Source organism: Sus scrofa, chromosome 17, assembly GCF_054392235.1.
Source record: "Sus scrofa isolate SSC_HxYL_T2T_F1_AM1 chromosome 17, Sscrofa_HxYL_maternal_Yorkshire_Landrace_v2.0, whole genome shotgun sequence".
Lineage (NCBI taxonomy): Eukaryota > Metazoa > Chordata > Mammalia > Artiodactyla > Suidae > Sus > Sus scrofa.
In genome coordinates this window covers 46,969,707-46,982,592 of record NC_139399.1, presented here as the reverse complement: position 1 = coordinate 46,982,592, position 12,886 = coordinate 46,969,707, and the positions used below count along the sequence as shown (strand labels likewise).

Sequence of the window (12,886 nt, the reverse complement as noted above, 5' to 3'; positions counted from 1 at the left end):
CAAGAGACGGGCACATTCAACTTCTACCAACTTACCTGGACTTCCACCTAAGGAGACAAGCCTGATAAATAACACATTAGAGCATTCCTACGGGTAGACTGCATTGACCAGAACAAAATTAACTCTGATTTATAGAGATCAACTTAATACAAAATTGAGAGGTCAGAATGGGCTACAAGTTAGTTCTAGTGGTCTCAGCTGTGCCAGAGTCAGCTCCTACCACCTCATGAGAGCAACTCCTTAGCTCAAAACCGGCCATGGCGGGAGTATGTGCACCTCAGGACCAGCAAACACTTCCACCTCCCAGAGAGCTGCTTCTTGAACATTCTCCAGCACACCACTGGATAGCCTCCACTTAAAAAGTTCTATTAACTCCTAATTTCTTCATAACAAATAACAATATCTGGGAGTTCCCGTTGTGGCGCAGCAGAAACAAATCCAACTAGGAACCATGAGGTTACGGGTTCAATCCCTGGCCTCACTCGGTGGGTCAAGGATCTGGCGTGGCTGTGGCTGTGGCGTAGGCCAGCAGCTGTAGCTCCGATTGGACCCTAGCCTGGGAATCTCCATATGCCGTGGGTGCGGCCCTAAAGAAAAGAAAAAGGAAAAAAAAGCAAATAACAATATCTAACTCTACCTGAGCAATTACCATGCACCAAGCACTAAAGTTAACTCATTTGATTCTCACCACCACCCCATTTCACAAACATGGAAACTAAGGCTCAGTGATGCTAAGGAACTTGCCAAAACCTATGAAGGGGCAAGCAATTGATTACAAACTCTTAAGGAGGAGTTCCCGTCGTGGCGCAGTGGTTAACGAATCCGACTAGGAACCATGAGGTGGCGGGTTCGGTCCCTGCCCTTGCTCAGTGGGTTAACGATCCGGCGTTGCCGTGAGCTGTGGTGTAGGTTGCAGACGCGGCTCAGATCCCACGTTGCTGTGGCTCTGGCGTAGGCCAGTGGCTACAGCTCCGATTCGACCCCTAGCCTGGGAACCTCCATATGCCTGCCGTGGGAGCGGCCCAAAGAAATAGCAAAAAGACAAAAAAAAAAAAAAAATTCTTAAGGGATTTTTTTTTTCTTTTGGATCAAGAGTCCAAGTTAGGATGGACCAGATTCCATGTCGCCTCCTGATGCTGATGGCCATACTGACTTCTAGTCTAGTCTTTCACTAAATGCGGTAGCTCGTCTAAAGCCCTCAGCTTCACGTAGGGATTCCAGTTCCAATCTGGGTTGCGCTTGAACTGTCCATCTGGGTTGCGCTTGAACTGTCCTTGCAGGCTGCAAAGCTTCAACCCGTGAGGCCCTCAGCCTCCACCGCTACCGCACATCCACCCAGCAGTCCAGCATTGGATCATGATCTGGGCTTTGGTTTTAGGCTGCTCTTCCTTTGAGCCCTTGGAGACTTCCTTTCTTTCTTATGAACTCAGCTGTTCATGCTCTACATGGTACCCCCCCGTGTTTTGTTGAGGGCGAGGCTTCAGGTTATCTCGTCTGTGGGATCCACAGAACCCACTGACTGTGTGATCTTCAGGATGTCACCTCCCCTTTTCTGGGCCTCAGAGTCCTCAATTAAAACATGGAGGATTTGAGCTAGATAATGGATATGTTTTCTGCCTGCTATACCAGTCTAGAAAACTATGAGATCAACAATTAATGAATAACCCAAAATTCTATCTGTCAGCATTACAGACGCTTACAGTGAAGTAAGTGCTGACTGGGCAGCACAGTTACTGCCCAAACATCTGCCACCCTGAGTCCATGCAAACCTTCTCTGAACTTCAATCTGACCAACATTAACTGACACCCATCATGTACCAGTCATTATGTGAGAAGCTAAGGCTCCTTAAATCCTTTTTTGAGTAGGTGGCTCTAAATATTACAATTTTGATTAACTCTACTTAGTTTTGTCTACTTAAATATTTAGTTTGGCTTTGTTCTAAGCAACAAGATCATCAAATCATGGGTTTAGTGAGCTAGTTGTGTGTTTCTAATTCACACTAGAATAAATACAGAGCTGTTTAAACTGAAAATGTCAATCTATGTACCACTTAAAATCATCCTGTAAGCCTTCGGTGAATATGTTCCATACTTTGGGAAACTGATTTAGTCTAATTTTCTTGTTTTATAGGTTGGAGTCTGAGGCCTAGAGCAGGAAAAAATGGCTTATTCAAGATCATACAGATTCCATATCAAATGCTTTCACATGCTCATTGGACATGACTGAAGTTAACCTTACAGATCTGCTGCCTCACATCTCCTCTTTCTTGGCCACAGGAACCACTTGCTTCTCACACCTGCCCACACAACCATGTCTGATCACAATATTACCACAAGAAAGGAAAAGGAGGAAGATGCAAAATTATATACTCTTTAAGGTTTCCATTGTGAAACACTGTGTGCCTGAATGCCATATTTGGCACATATCCATACAGTATAAAAAAATACTAAAAGGAAACATAAAATGCTCATTGGGATTGTTAGAGGAATGCAAATGTTTTGGGTCTTCACCTTCTTAAATGTTCAGCAGTGAGTGTGCCCTATTCATTCATTCACTCATCCAATGATTACTGAGCACCTACCATGTGCCAGGTACTGTAAGGTACATGCCTTCATGAAGCAATTGATTAAGTGATGGGGAAAGAACTGTGAAAAACTCCACAGCTCTAAACAGCTGTGATACAATGTGGTGTGGCCACTGATAGAGCTATGTAGGGAATACTATCAGTGCACAGAAAGGGGGACTTAGGCCAGCCTGGCATCAGTCAGGAAAAGTTTTCTGGAGGAGATAAAGAACGAGGAGGAATTTATCAAAAAAAAAAAGAGGGGCAGGATTGAGGGATGGCATTGCAGGTATAAGGACCTGTATTGGCAAAGGCCAGTGTGTGCAGGTCTAGGAGGCAATCCACCTAAGCTGCTGGAGTGGGTTAGAGGTGGGAGGAGGAGGTGCTACAGGGGCGCTGAAGGGCCAGACTATGAAGGGCCATTAAGTGGCACTGCATCTGCACTGTATCCTCTAGGCAGTGAGGTACCACTGAAAGCTTTTAAGCAGGAGTTTCACATGGACAGATCTGGGGTTTAGCAAGAGCACAATGTGCAGAAAGAGTCTCTGGGTAGGGAGAAGCCCAAGGAAGGGACAGGTAGTATGATGGCTACAGGAGTCTAGGCTGCGGATCCCAAAGTCAGGGTAGGGGCGTCACCCAGGGAGGTGAATGAGATCCATTGGGGTAAGTGAAAAAATAATAGGACTTCATTTATATTTACCTTTGTCTTATTCTTTTTAGAGATCTATTTTTACATGTTTGTATGTGATATATATATTATAAACAATAATGTAGTACGGTAATATATGAATCTAATAAATAAAAAGAAATTAACATACATTATTTATATCACATATATATTCTGGGAGTATACTCTCAAACACTCTTTACTAATAGCAGCGTGAAATCAAAACAGTTTTTGTAACCAGTGGTCTGGGCAAAAAATTAGTTTTTATGTAAAAAAATAAAGGGTTTTTTTCCCACACTATAAAAGTATTCACTCTGAAAAACTTAGAAACTAGGGAAACGTAAAAAGAAATATTTTTGTCAACTCTTTCAAGATATACTTTTTTTTTTTTTGGAATTCCCGTTGTGGCTCAGCAGGTTATGAACCTGACTAGTATCCATGAGGATGCAGGTTCGATCCCTGGCCTCCCTTAGCAGGTTAAGATCTGGTGTTGCCACAAGCTGCAGCATTTTAAATCACAGATGTGGCTTGAATCCTGCATTGCTGTGGCTGTGGCATAGGCCAGCAGCTGCAGCTCTAATTTGACCCCTAGCCTGGAAACTTCCATATGCCACAAGTGTGACCCTAAAAAGAAGAAAAAAATTTTTTAAATTATAAAAGTAATACATCAATACCAAACATGTGGAGAATAAAGAAAAAAACCCACTTGGAATGTCACTACTCTGATAGCAATTTTTAAAAAGTATATCCCCCCCATTATAAAAGAAAGGCACCCTCATTGCAAAAACAATTAAACATGAGAAGAATATATAACTCTAACCAGAAAGTCCCTTTTAGTCCTACCTTCCAGAGAGAATAACTATTATAAATTGGGCAATACCACAGATATTATCATTTTGGTTATTTTCCTTCTAGATTTTTCTCATGTGTTTTACAAAGGCATAGTCATAGCATATTTATAATTTTATACCCTCTCTTTTTCATGCAGCATTTTATCACCCGCTTTACTTATGTTTTTTAATAAAACAGTTACTTTCTATCAAGGGAATGTATCACAGTTTCTTAAACTATCCCCTTGGTGTGACATATGTGGGTGGGGGATGGTTGTTTTTCTATTATGAATATGGCAGCTATGAATATCTTAATGTATGCAGCTTTCCCTATAGTGATATAAATTCTCAGGTAGACCATTGTTTCGAAGGGTAGGAATAGTTTTGTTGCCCTTGAAACATTATTATTATTACTATTCAAAATTATTATCAAAGGATTGAACCAATTTCAAGTGTACCAACAATTATGTTTCATTCTGCCCTTGTCATTATTAGGAATTAGCATTTGTTTTTTTCTTTTACTAAAATAAGAGGTTAAAAACTGTGCATTTGATCTGGTGGAATGTACACACATTTCCAGCACTGACCTGGGGTACATGATCTTGAACTTCGACAACTTTTCTATTGTCTCACTGTCAATCAGTTCACAGAATTTTTCTTTCCCCACCCGTATCACCTCAGCTCCCAGGCTCACGAGGATCAAAGGCCGCATGTCATGTAGGCTGTCCGGGAGGAGGATCTGGTGAAGGCCCTGGAGAAAAGAAGTCCCAGAAAGTTCGACCTCAGAGACCATTCACCTTTATAACCAGATTTTCAGGATGGGAACAACAAGGCCCTGAATAGAAGGTGAGTCCATCTGGGGTCATTCAGGGCTTTCTTGGCTACACGACACTGAACTCCTTGGACTCCTCGAAAAGGAAGAGCCCTCAAGGCACTTTATCTACTGTCCTCCTTCCAGGCAAGCAGGCTCTGCAAGAATCATACTCACAGTCACTTGCCAGGTGATGGCATTTTACAGGCCTTCCCCAATGTTCAATCTCCACTCTTCTTTGTGCCAGGCCAGCTCCTTTTCTCTTCCTTAAGACCATGACAAACATCTAGTCCTCCTCTTTCAGATCTCCCCCCCGCTTTTCTGCTGGGCTTCATTCATATGCCTGTATCCCCACTGAGTCTTAGTTCTTTCTCTGTCCCTCCCAGGCTCTGGGGCCACTGGTGGCCCCTGTGCAGCTCCCGTTGCTCCTCAGGCTCCCTGGCGTGGCTTCCTGCTCAGTTATATCTGGAAGGGAGATGGAGATCAACAGGTATACCTGCTTGTTTTACAGAGTGTAACCCCTTTTTAAGGAAACACTGAGATGGGGCAAAGCTGGGACTTTTGAATCCTTGCTTATGGATCCTAATCCAGGGCACACTCTTGGCCTCTCAGCTACTAAGACTCAGGCAAGGAGGGGAAGGGAGATCAGTGGTCCAGAGCCTACAATGCCCAGCTGTCTTGGGCTTATGAAGACATGAGGGGTGCCATAAACCAAGAGGTCTGCTCTATGGAGGCCATGTGGAATCAGGAATAATCCTGGCTGCAGAAGGAAGATCTATGTTTGCTTATCATCTGACTTTGGGCAAAGTTTTACTTCCCTGGCCATTGTTTGCTCACCTGTGAGAGGTGGAAACACCTGCCCCATGTGTCTTGTGTCTCCAAGGACTCTCAACTCAAAAGGAGATATGAAGTGGGATTTGGAAGAGCTTCCCCTCCCCCGCCCTCACCTGCACCACCACCACCACCATTACCATATGGATTCTAGACCCTGAAGAATGAACATATGCTCTGAGCACTGGCCTTGTCTCTCCTTGGGTAAGACCAAAATGGAGATGTGTTATCTTTCTTATGAAGCTGGTGAAGGTCCAAATCAGATGGTGAGTGTGAGGATGCTCTGGAGGATGTGAACCACCTCACACATGAGTTGTGCTCAGTAAGATGGTCATGAAGGCCCTTCTAACACAGAAGCGAGAAGGGCTACTTGTAAAGGTCTGTATCTTATAATTACCGTAACAATGATGACAGTGGAGGTGGTGGTGATGATAGCGCCAACTGCCGTTTAATGAGCATTCAATAAATTCCAGGCCCTTGTGTAGCTTTCGTGCATACTAACTGGTGTAACCGCCACTAGACCCCATGAGGTGAGTCCTATTATTATCATCATATTACAGAGGACACTGCTGGGCTAAGAAACTTGTCCAACATCATACAGCATGGAAACAATAAAGCTAGGATTTGAACTCAGGTAGGTCTGTCTTTAGAGTCCATGCTTTCACTGCTCTACTCTGAGGAAATTGAGAGTAACCAAAAGAGGTTAACTAATGGGCCCAAGGTAACAAGACTGGAAGTGGTTTTGCCCAGGAGAAACAAGACTGGAGCCAGGATTTTCCCAGCATCATCAGCAGGCACTATTAACCACTCCAATCCACCCACACACTCCAGCCAGAGTCGGGTCCTTTCTCTGCCTATCCTCTTCCAAAAGCTTCTCAAAGCACCCAGGATAAAATAAAACTCACTGTGGGGAGTTCCCGTCGTGGCGCAGTGGTTAACGAATCCGACTAGGAACCATGAGGTTGCGGGTTCGGTCCCTGCCCTTGCTCAGTGGGTTAAGGATCTGGCGTTGCCCTGAGCTGTGATGTAGGTTGCAGACGCGGCTTGGATCCCGCGTTGCTGTGGCTCTGGCGTAGGCCGGTGGCTACAGCTCCAATTTGACCCCTAGCCTGGGAATTTCTATATGCCACAGGAGTGGCCCAAGAAATAGCAAAAAGACAAAAAGACAAAAAAAAAAAAAAAAAAAAAAAAAAAACCTCACTGTGGCCACCAAGGCCCAGGCTGTCTCACCCTTGTGAGGCTCCCTGCCTTGTTTACTCTCTTCCAGCCATGCTGCCCTCCCTTCCAGTCCCCTCAACAGACCAAGATCCTTCTCACCTCAGGCTTGACCTGCTGTTCCTCTACAACACTCTTCCCCCCAGGTTGTCTGGAGCTTCTTCTTCTTCTTTTTTTTTGGTCATTCAGGTCTCAGCTTAAATATCTCTGCCTCAGAGCAGGCTTCCTTGCCCCCTCTGTTTAAGAACCCCAACACCACCCCTCTGCCCCCCAACCCAGCTTTTGGATCCATTCCTAACAGCAATTTAAAACCTTCTGCATGTTGGGCATTCCCTTCATGGCTCAGCGGTTAACAAATCTGACTAGGATCCATGAGGATGCAGATTTGATCCCTTGCTCAGCAGGTTAAGGATCCAGTGTTGCTGTGAGCTGTGGTGCAGGTCACAGACATGACTCAGATCCTGAGTCGCTGTAGCTGTGGCATAGGCTGGCAGCTGTAGCTCTGATTCCACCCCTAGCCTGGGAACCCCCATATGCCACAGGTATGGCCCTAAAAAGCAAAATAAATAAATAAATTAAATAAATAAAAAATAAAACCTTCTGTGTGTTTGCTGCTTTATCTGCTTACTGTCTGTCCCCAGACTAGGTCATAACCCCCAGGAGGGCAGGAATGATATCAGTTTATTCATCCACACTGGCAGCTTAAGCCATGCTTGGAGAATGAGAGATGCTCAAGAAACATCTGCTGAGTGAATGTGCCAATGAAGTCATAGAACATTAGAGTCAGCCACTAACTCAGTTGAATTTCCTCATTTTCTGATGACAATACAGGTTCAGAGAGGTAAAGTGATTTGCCCAAGGCCACACAGCTAGCTAATTGGAAGCAAAAATTAAAAGATGTGAGGTGGTCCATTTGCCATCTCTCTGCTGCTCTGCTAGTCTTAACCATGTCTGAGGCATCAGGCTCCCCTAAGACCTCCTGGCTCACAACATGGGTCTCCTTCCTCCAAGCCCCAACCTCTGCTAATTCCAGCGCTGACCCGGCTCTATGTTCCTGCCTCCAAAGGAAAATGTGATCTCCAACCTCCTGGTAGGTGAATACAGTCACAGATTTGACCATTCATCCTCCTGCAAATGAAGCCAGGGCCTTGAAGCAAGGAGAACAGAATTTTACCAAAGGCACATCCAGGCACTTTCTTCAACAGATCATGTTCATGAATATTTGGGGTTGTGGGGGAGCTTATAAGCCCTGGGCCCTGTGTGGTGAATGAGGCAGTCAGGGCCTTGCTCTGAGTCCCCACCCAGAGCCCTTGGGGATTGCCTAGAGAATGAAGTCCAAAGTCCCTCTTGTTCCAGTTTCATCTTACACAGGCTCCCACTCCTATCACCATTTCCAGACCAGGCAGTGCCTTTCCTGCCCCGTGGTGCCTCCATTCACCCAAGGTGCATCCCAGCTTCTCTTCTGCCATCCAGGCAGCGCACAAGGCTGCTGCATTCACAGCAGGTCCCTGGCCTCAGGTAGCCTGTGTTCAGTCCTGAGACATGGAAACTGCAGTGAAGCAGAGGTGGAAGGCTGGAAACTATATCACATAAAGACTGAAGGAATGGAGGAATGTTTTCCTTGAATAAGAAAGTAATTAACAGGCATTGGCACTGTGTCTGGCTCCATAAATGCTGAATGAAAAATAAAACAGCATTCCTTAAATATCTAAGAGGCCATCATGTGGCAAGGAAGCTGATCTCTGTTTGTTCTTGGAGGAGGGGCGGGTAGGGTGATGGGGGTGGTGAAGGGAGCTAGTTAAAAGTTGTAGGAGGCAGAATTTTACTGAGCAAAGGGAAGAGCTTCTGCAGCTCAAACATATTCAATCAGCATTGACTGAGGGCTGTGCTAGGGCCTGAGGCTCCCAGAGAGTGCTGGCTGACCTCCCTGCCTCTGAAGATACACAGTCCAGCAGAGCAGGAACACTAAGCACCCATGGCAACATGGGCTGAAAGGGCATAAAGAGGGCCCTGGAGATTCATGGTGACGACGATGACCATACAGAGGACATCAGGAAGACTGACACGCATCACTACTCACCAGGAAGCCTCGTGCCCTCCCCATGCTGCTCACTCAGCCACCCAGCTCCCACAGTGGTCAACTCATGGCCACACTTGTTGCACCCATAGACCCCCCTACTATTGGATAATTTTTTTTAATAGACTTTGTTTTTTTGGAATAGTTTTAGACTTAGAGAAAAACTGAAAAGATATTACAGAGTTCCCAGATGCCCTGCACTCAGTTTCCCATTACCATCTCACATTAGTGTGATTAGTATGATACCTTCGTTACAATTAACAAGCTAACATGGACACATTATCAATAACTGAAGCCAATGAGTTTAGATTTCCTGTCTTTACCTAATGTCTTTTTTTTTTTTTTTAAGTTTTAGTGCTGCACCTGAGGCATATGGAAACTCCCAGAGCTTCGAATCAGAGCTGTAGCTGTCAGCCTGAGCCACAGCTGTAGCAACGCCATATCCGAGCTGCCTCTGTGACCTACACCACAGCTCACGGCAACGCCGGATCCTTAACCCACTGAGAGAGGGAGGGACAGAACCCACATCCTCATGGATACATTCATTTCCACTGAGCCACAATGGGAACTCCCTACCTAATGTCCTTTTTCTCTTCAAAAGTCCTATCCAGGACACAACATTACATTTATTTGTCATGTTTCTTTAGTTCCTTCGTGGTCATGGCAGTTTCTCAGACTTAACCTTGATGCTCTTGACAGTTTTGAGGAGTATTAGTCAGGTATTTCACAGGATGCCTCACTATCTGAATCTGATTTTTTTCCTGATGATTCGACTGGGGTTATGAGTTATTGGGAAGAGGACCACAGAAGTAGAGTGCCATTTTATCACAGTACAGCCCACTTTTATTATCTTGTGTTAAGGGGACATACAACCACCATAGTTTATTACTGTTGATCTTGGTCTTGGTCACCTGAGGAAGCACTTCTCACTCAGAGGTTTTTTCCACTGTAAATTTATTCGTTTTTTCCTCCTTTCTACACTATACTCTTTGGAAGAAAGTCACTATGTACAGTCCACACCTAAGGAGCAACAAATTATATACCCTCTCTATCTCTCTCTGTCTCCCTTTTTTTTTTTTTTTTTTTTTTTTTTGCCACACCTGTGGTATGCCTAAGTTCCCAGGCTGAGGATCAAACCCATGCCATAGAGGTGACCTAAGCCACAGCAGTGACAACACTGCATCTTTAACCTTCTGTGCCATAAAAGAACTCCTATATCCCCCTCTCTCTTAGGGCAGAGTATCTACATAAATTATTTGGAATTCTTCTGCATAGGAGGTTTGTCTCTTCTCTGTTTTATTAATTTTTTCATCATTTATGCATTATATCAGTATTACTTACAGATGTTACTTTATACTTTGGATTATAACCTAATACTACTTTATTTAGGTGTTCATACCTTTCCAGCTCTGGCCACTGGGAGTGCTTTCAGTTGGCCCCTATGTTTCTTTGATAAGCCTGCCCCCCATCACCGTAGAGATTTTCTACCCCACTCCCCAACACATCCTTACTTCCTTACTACTTGGCACTAAAAAATGCGCCAGGCTCATCTTACATATTTCCTTTCCTGATTCTAGACTCAACTATTTTCTAAGAAGCCCTTGTTTCTTTCATTGAAGAATGGTATTAGAAATCAAAATCTGGGCGTTATGTGTGTGCTTACTGCTACCGGTATGTTGTTTCTTTTAGGCCCTGTTAGCTAACAGAGAAAAAGATATGTGTTTATACATCTATCTATAAATACTTCCATATGTAATCATCTGTATCTATATTAAGCTAAACATGAGTTCATACTGATATTTATAACTCTAATCCATTACCACATGGATCATTCTAGTCTTCTCCTCTTGGATATCTGTAAATTTCCACCCTAATGGTGAAAACCATGGCTCCTACTATCTGCCATTCATTTATTTAATTGATCCATTTTAGTGTACTTGTAGAGCTGTATCAGAACTCTAAGTCCATATACGCAGGGAGAAAACTTTGTCACAGAGTCCAATGCTCAGGTGCAGTTCCTTTTGCTTTTAGTCTTAAGAGACGCCACTTAATGCCAAAGTTACTTAGGGCAGCACCTTCTTCTCCCATCCTCTTCACTGAGGTTCTTTCATAGATTTGTAACACTGTTAGATTCTCTCCTCACAGTCTGCATTCCTTCCTGGGATTCCTCCTCCCCACCTCCCAAATTGCATACATACACTAGGGTTCACTCTGTGCTGTAAAGTTCTATGGGTTTTGATAAATGCTTAAGGTTTTATATCTACCATTACAGACAGTATCATACAGAATAAAAATATCCTGTGCTTTACTTATTCATCCCTCCACCTGAACTCCAAACCTCTAGTGACCATATTTTTGCCTTTTCCATAACGTCACATAATTGGAAGCATACAATACCTAAACTTTTCATATGGCTTCTTTTATTTAGAAATATTCATTAAATTTTGCCATTTTTTTCTTCACAGATGCATTTGAGGCATGTGGAACTTCCCGGGCCATGGATAGAAGCGGCATCACAGCAGCAACCCAGGCCACTGAAGTGACAATGCCTGATCCTTAACCCACTGTTCCACAATGGAGTTCCCAAATTTTGCCATGTCTTCTCATGGCTTGCTAGCTAATTTCTTTTTATTGCCAAATAATATTTCATTGTATGGATTTACCGGTTTGTTTATATTTACCTTTCCATGTAAATTTTAGCATAAGTTTGTCAATATCCACAAAATAACTTGCCGTTTTTTTGGGGGGGGGCTCCACCCAAGGCATATGCAAGTTTCCAGGCTAGGGGTTGAATCAGAGCTGCAGCTGCCAGCTTATGCCGCAGCCACAGCAAGGCCAGACTGGAGACGTGTCTGCGACCTACTCTGCAGCTCACGGCAAAGTCAGATCCTTAACCCACTGAATGCGGCCAGGGATCGAACCTGCATCCTCATGGACACTAGTCAGGTTAGTTACTGCTGAGCCACAATGAGAATGCCAACTTGCTGGGATTTTGATTGGTATTGCATTAAATATATACATCAAATTGGGACAAACTGATGTATTAACAATATTGAGATCTCCAACACATGAACATAGAATATTTCTCTATTTATTTAAATCTTCTTTGAATTATTTCATTAGAGTTATATAGCTTTCTGCAATATAGATCCTGAATATATTTTATTAGATTTATACATAAGTATTTCATTTTTTGGTGCTATTATAAATGGAAATGTGTTTTTTATTTCAAATTACAAGTGCTCATTGCCTAATATCCTGTGACCTTGCTATAATAATTTATCAGCATCAGGAGGTTTTGTTATTTTTTATCGTTGTTTTTTTGTTTGATTCTTTGGAATTGTCTATATAGACAATCATGTCATCTGCAAACAGATGTGTTTTATTTCCTTTTCCTAATGCACTAGCACTTCCAAAACAATATCAAATAGGAGTGGTGAGAGGGGACATCTTACCTCATTTCTGGATTATTTTAAAGCAAGTCCCAGATATCATATCATATCATTTTATCTATAAATATTGATATGTATCTCCTAAATATAAGGAATCATAAAAAACATAACCACAATATATTACCATACATTAAAAAAATCAACAATATTTCTAACATCACCAAATCTAGAGCAGTATGTCTTTCTGTTTTTTGTTTTTGTTTTTGTCTTTTTGCTACTTTCTTGGGCCGCTCCCGCGGCATATGGAGGTTCCCAGGCTAGGGGTCGAATCGGAGCTGTAGCCACCGGCCTACACCAGACCTACAGCAACACGGGATCCGAGCCGAGTCTGCAACCTACACCACAGCTCACAGCAACACCACAGCTCACGGCAACGCCGGATCGTTAACTCACTGAGAAAGGCCAGGGACCGAACCCACAACCTCATGGTTCCCAGTCG

The 12,886-nt window shown here is 43.5% G+C and overlaps 1 protein-coding gene across 11 annotated transcripts in view; it reads right to left on the bottom strand.

Annotated features, from left to right (window-relative positions):
• Positions 1 to 12,886, bottom strand: part of CNBD2 (cyclic nucleotide binding domain containing 2) — a 64,392-nt gene that overhangs the window by 2,601 nt on the left and 48,905 nt on the right. For 10 of the 11 annotated variants that reach the window (XR_014832273.1, XM_021077743.2, XM_085003842.1 and 7 more), the window contains one exon: positions 4,649 to 4,812. Coding sequence is in view for 10 of the 11 variants with exons in the window: in XM_021077743.2 (XP_020933402.1) it covers positions 4,649 to 4,812 (164 nt within the window). In the remaining variant the exon portion in view is untranslated. The remainder of the gene's footprint in view (positions 1 to 4,648; positions 4,813 to 12,886) is intronic. The other variant, XM_085003839.1, reaches the window with a different exon arrangement.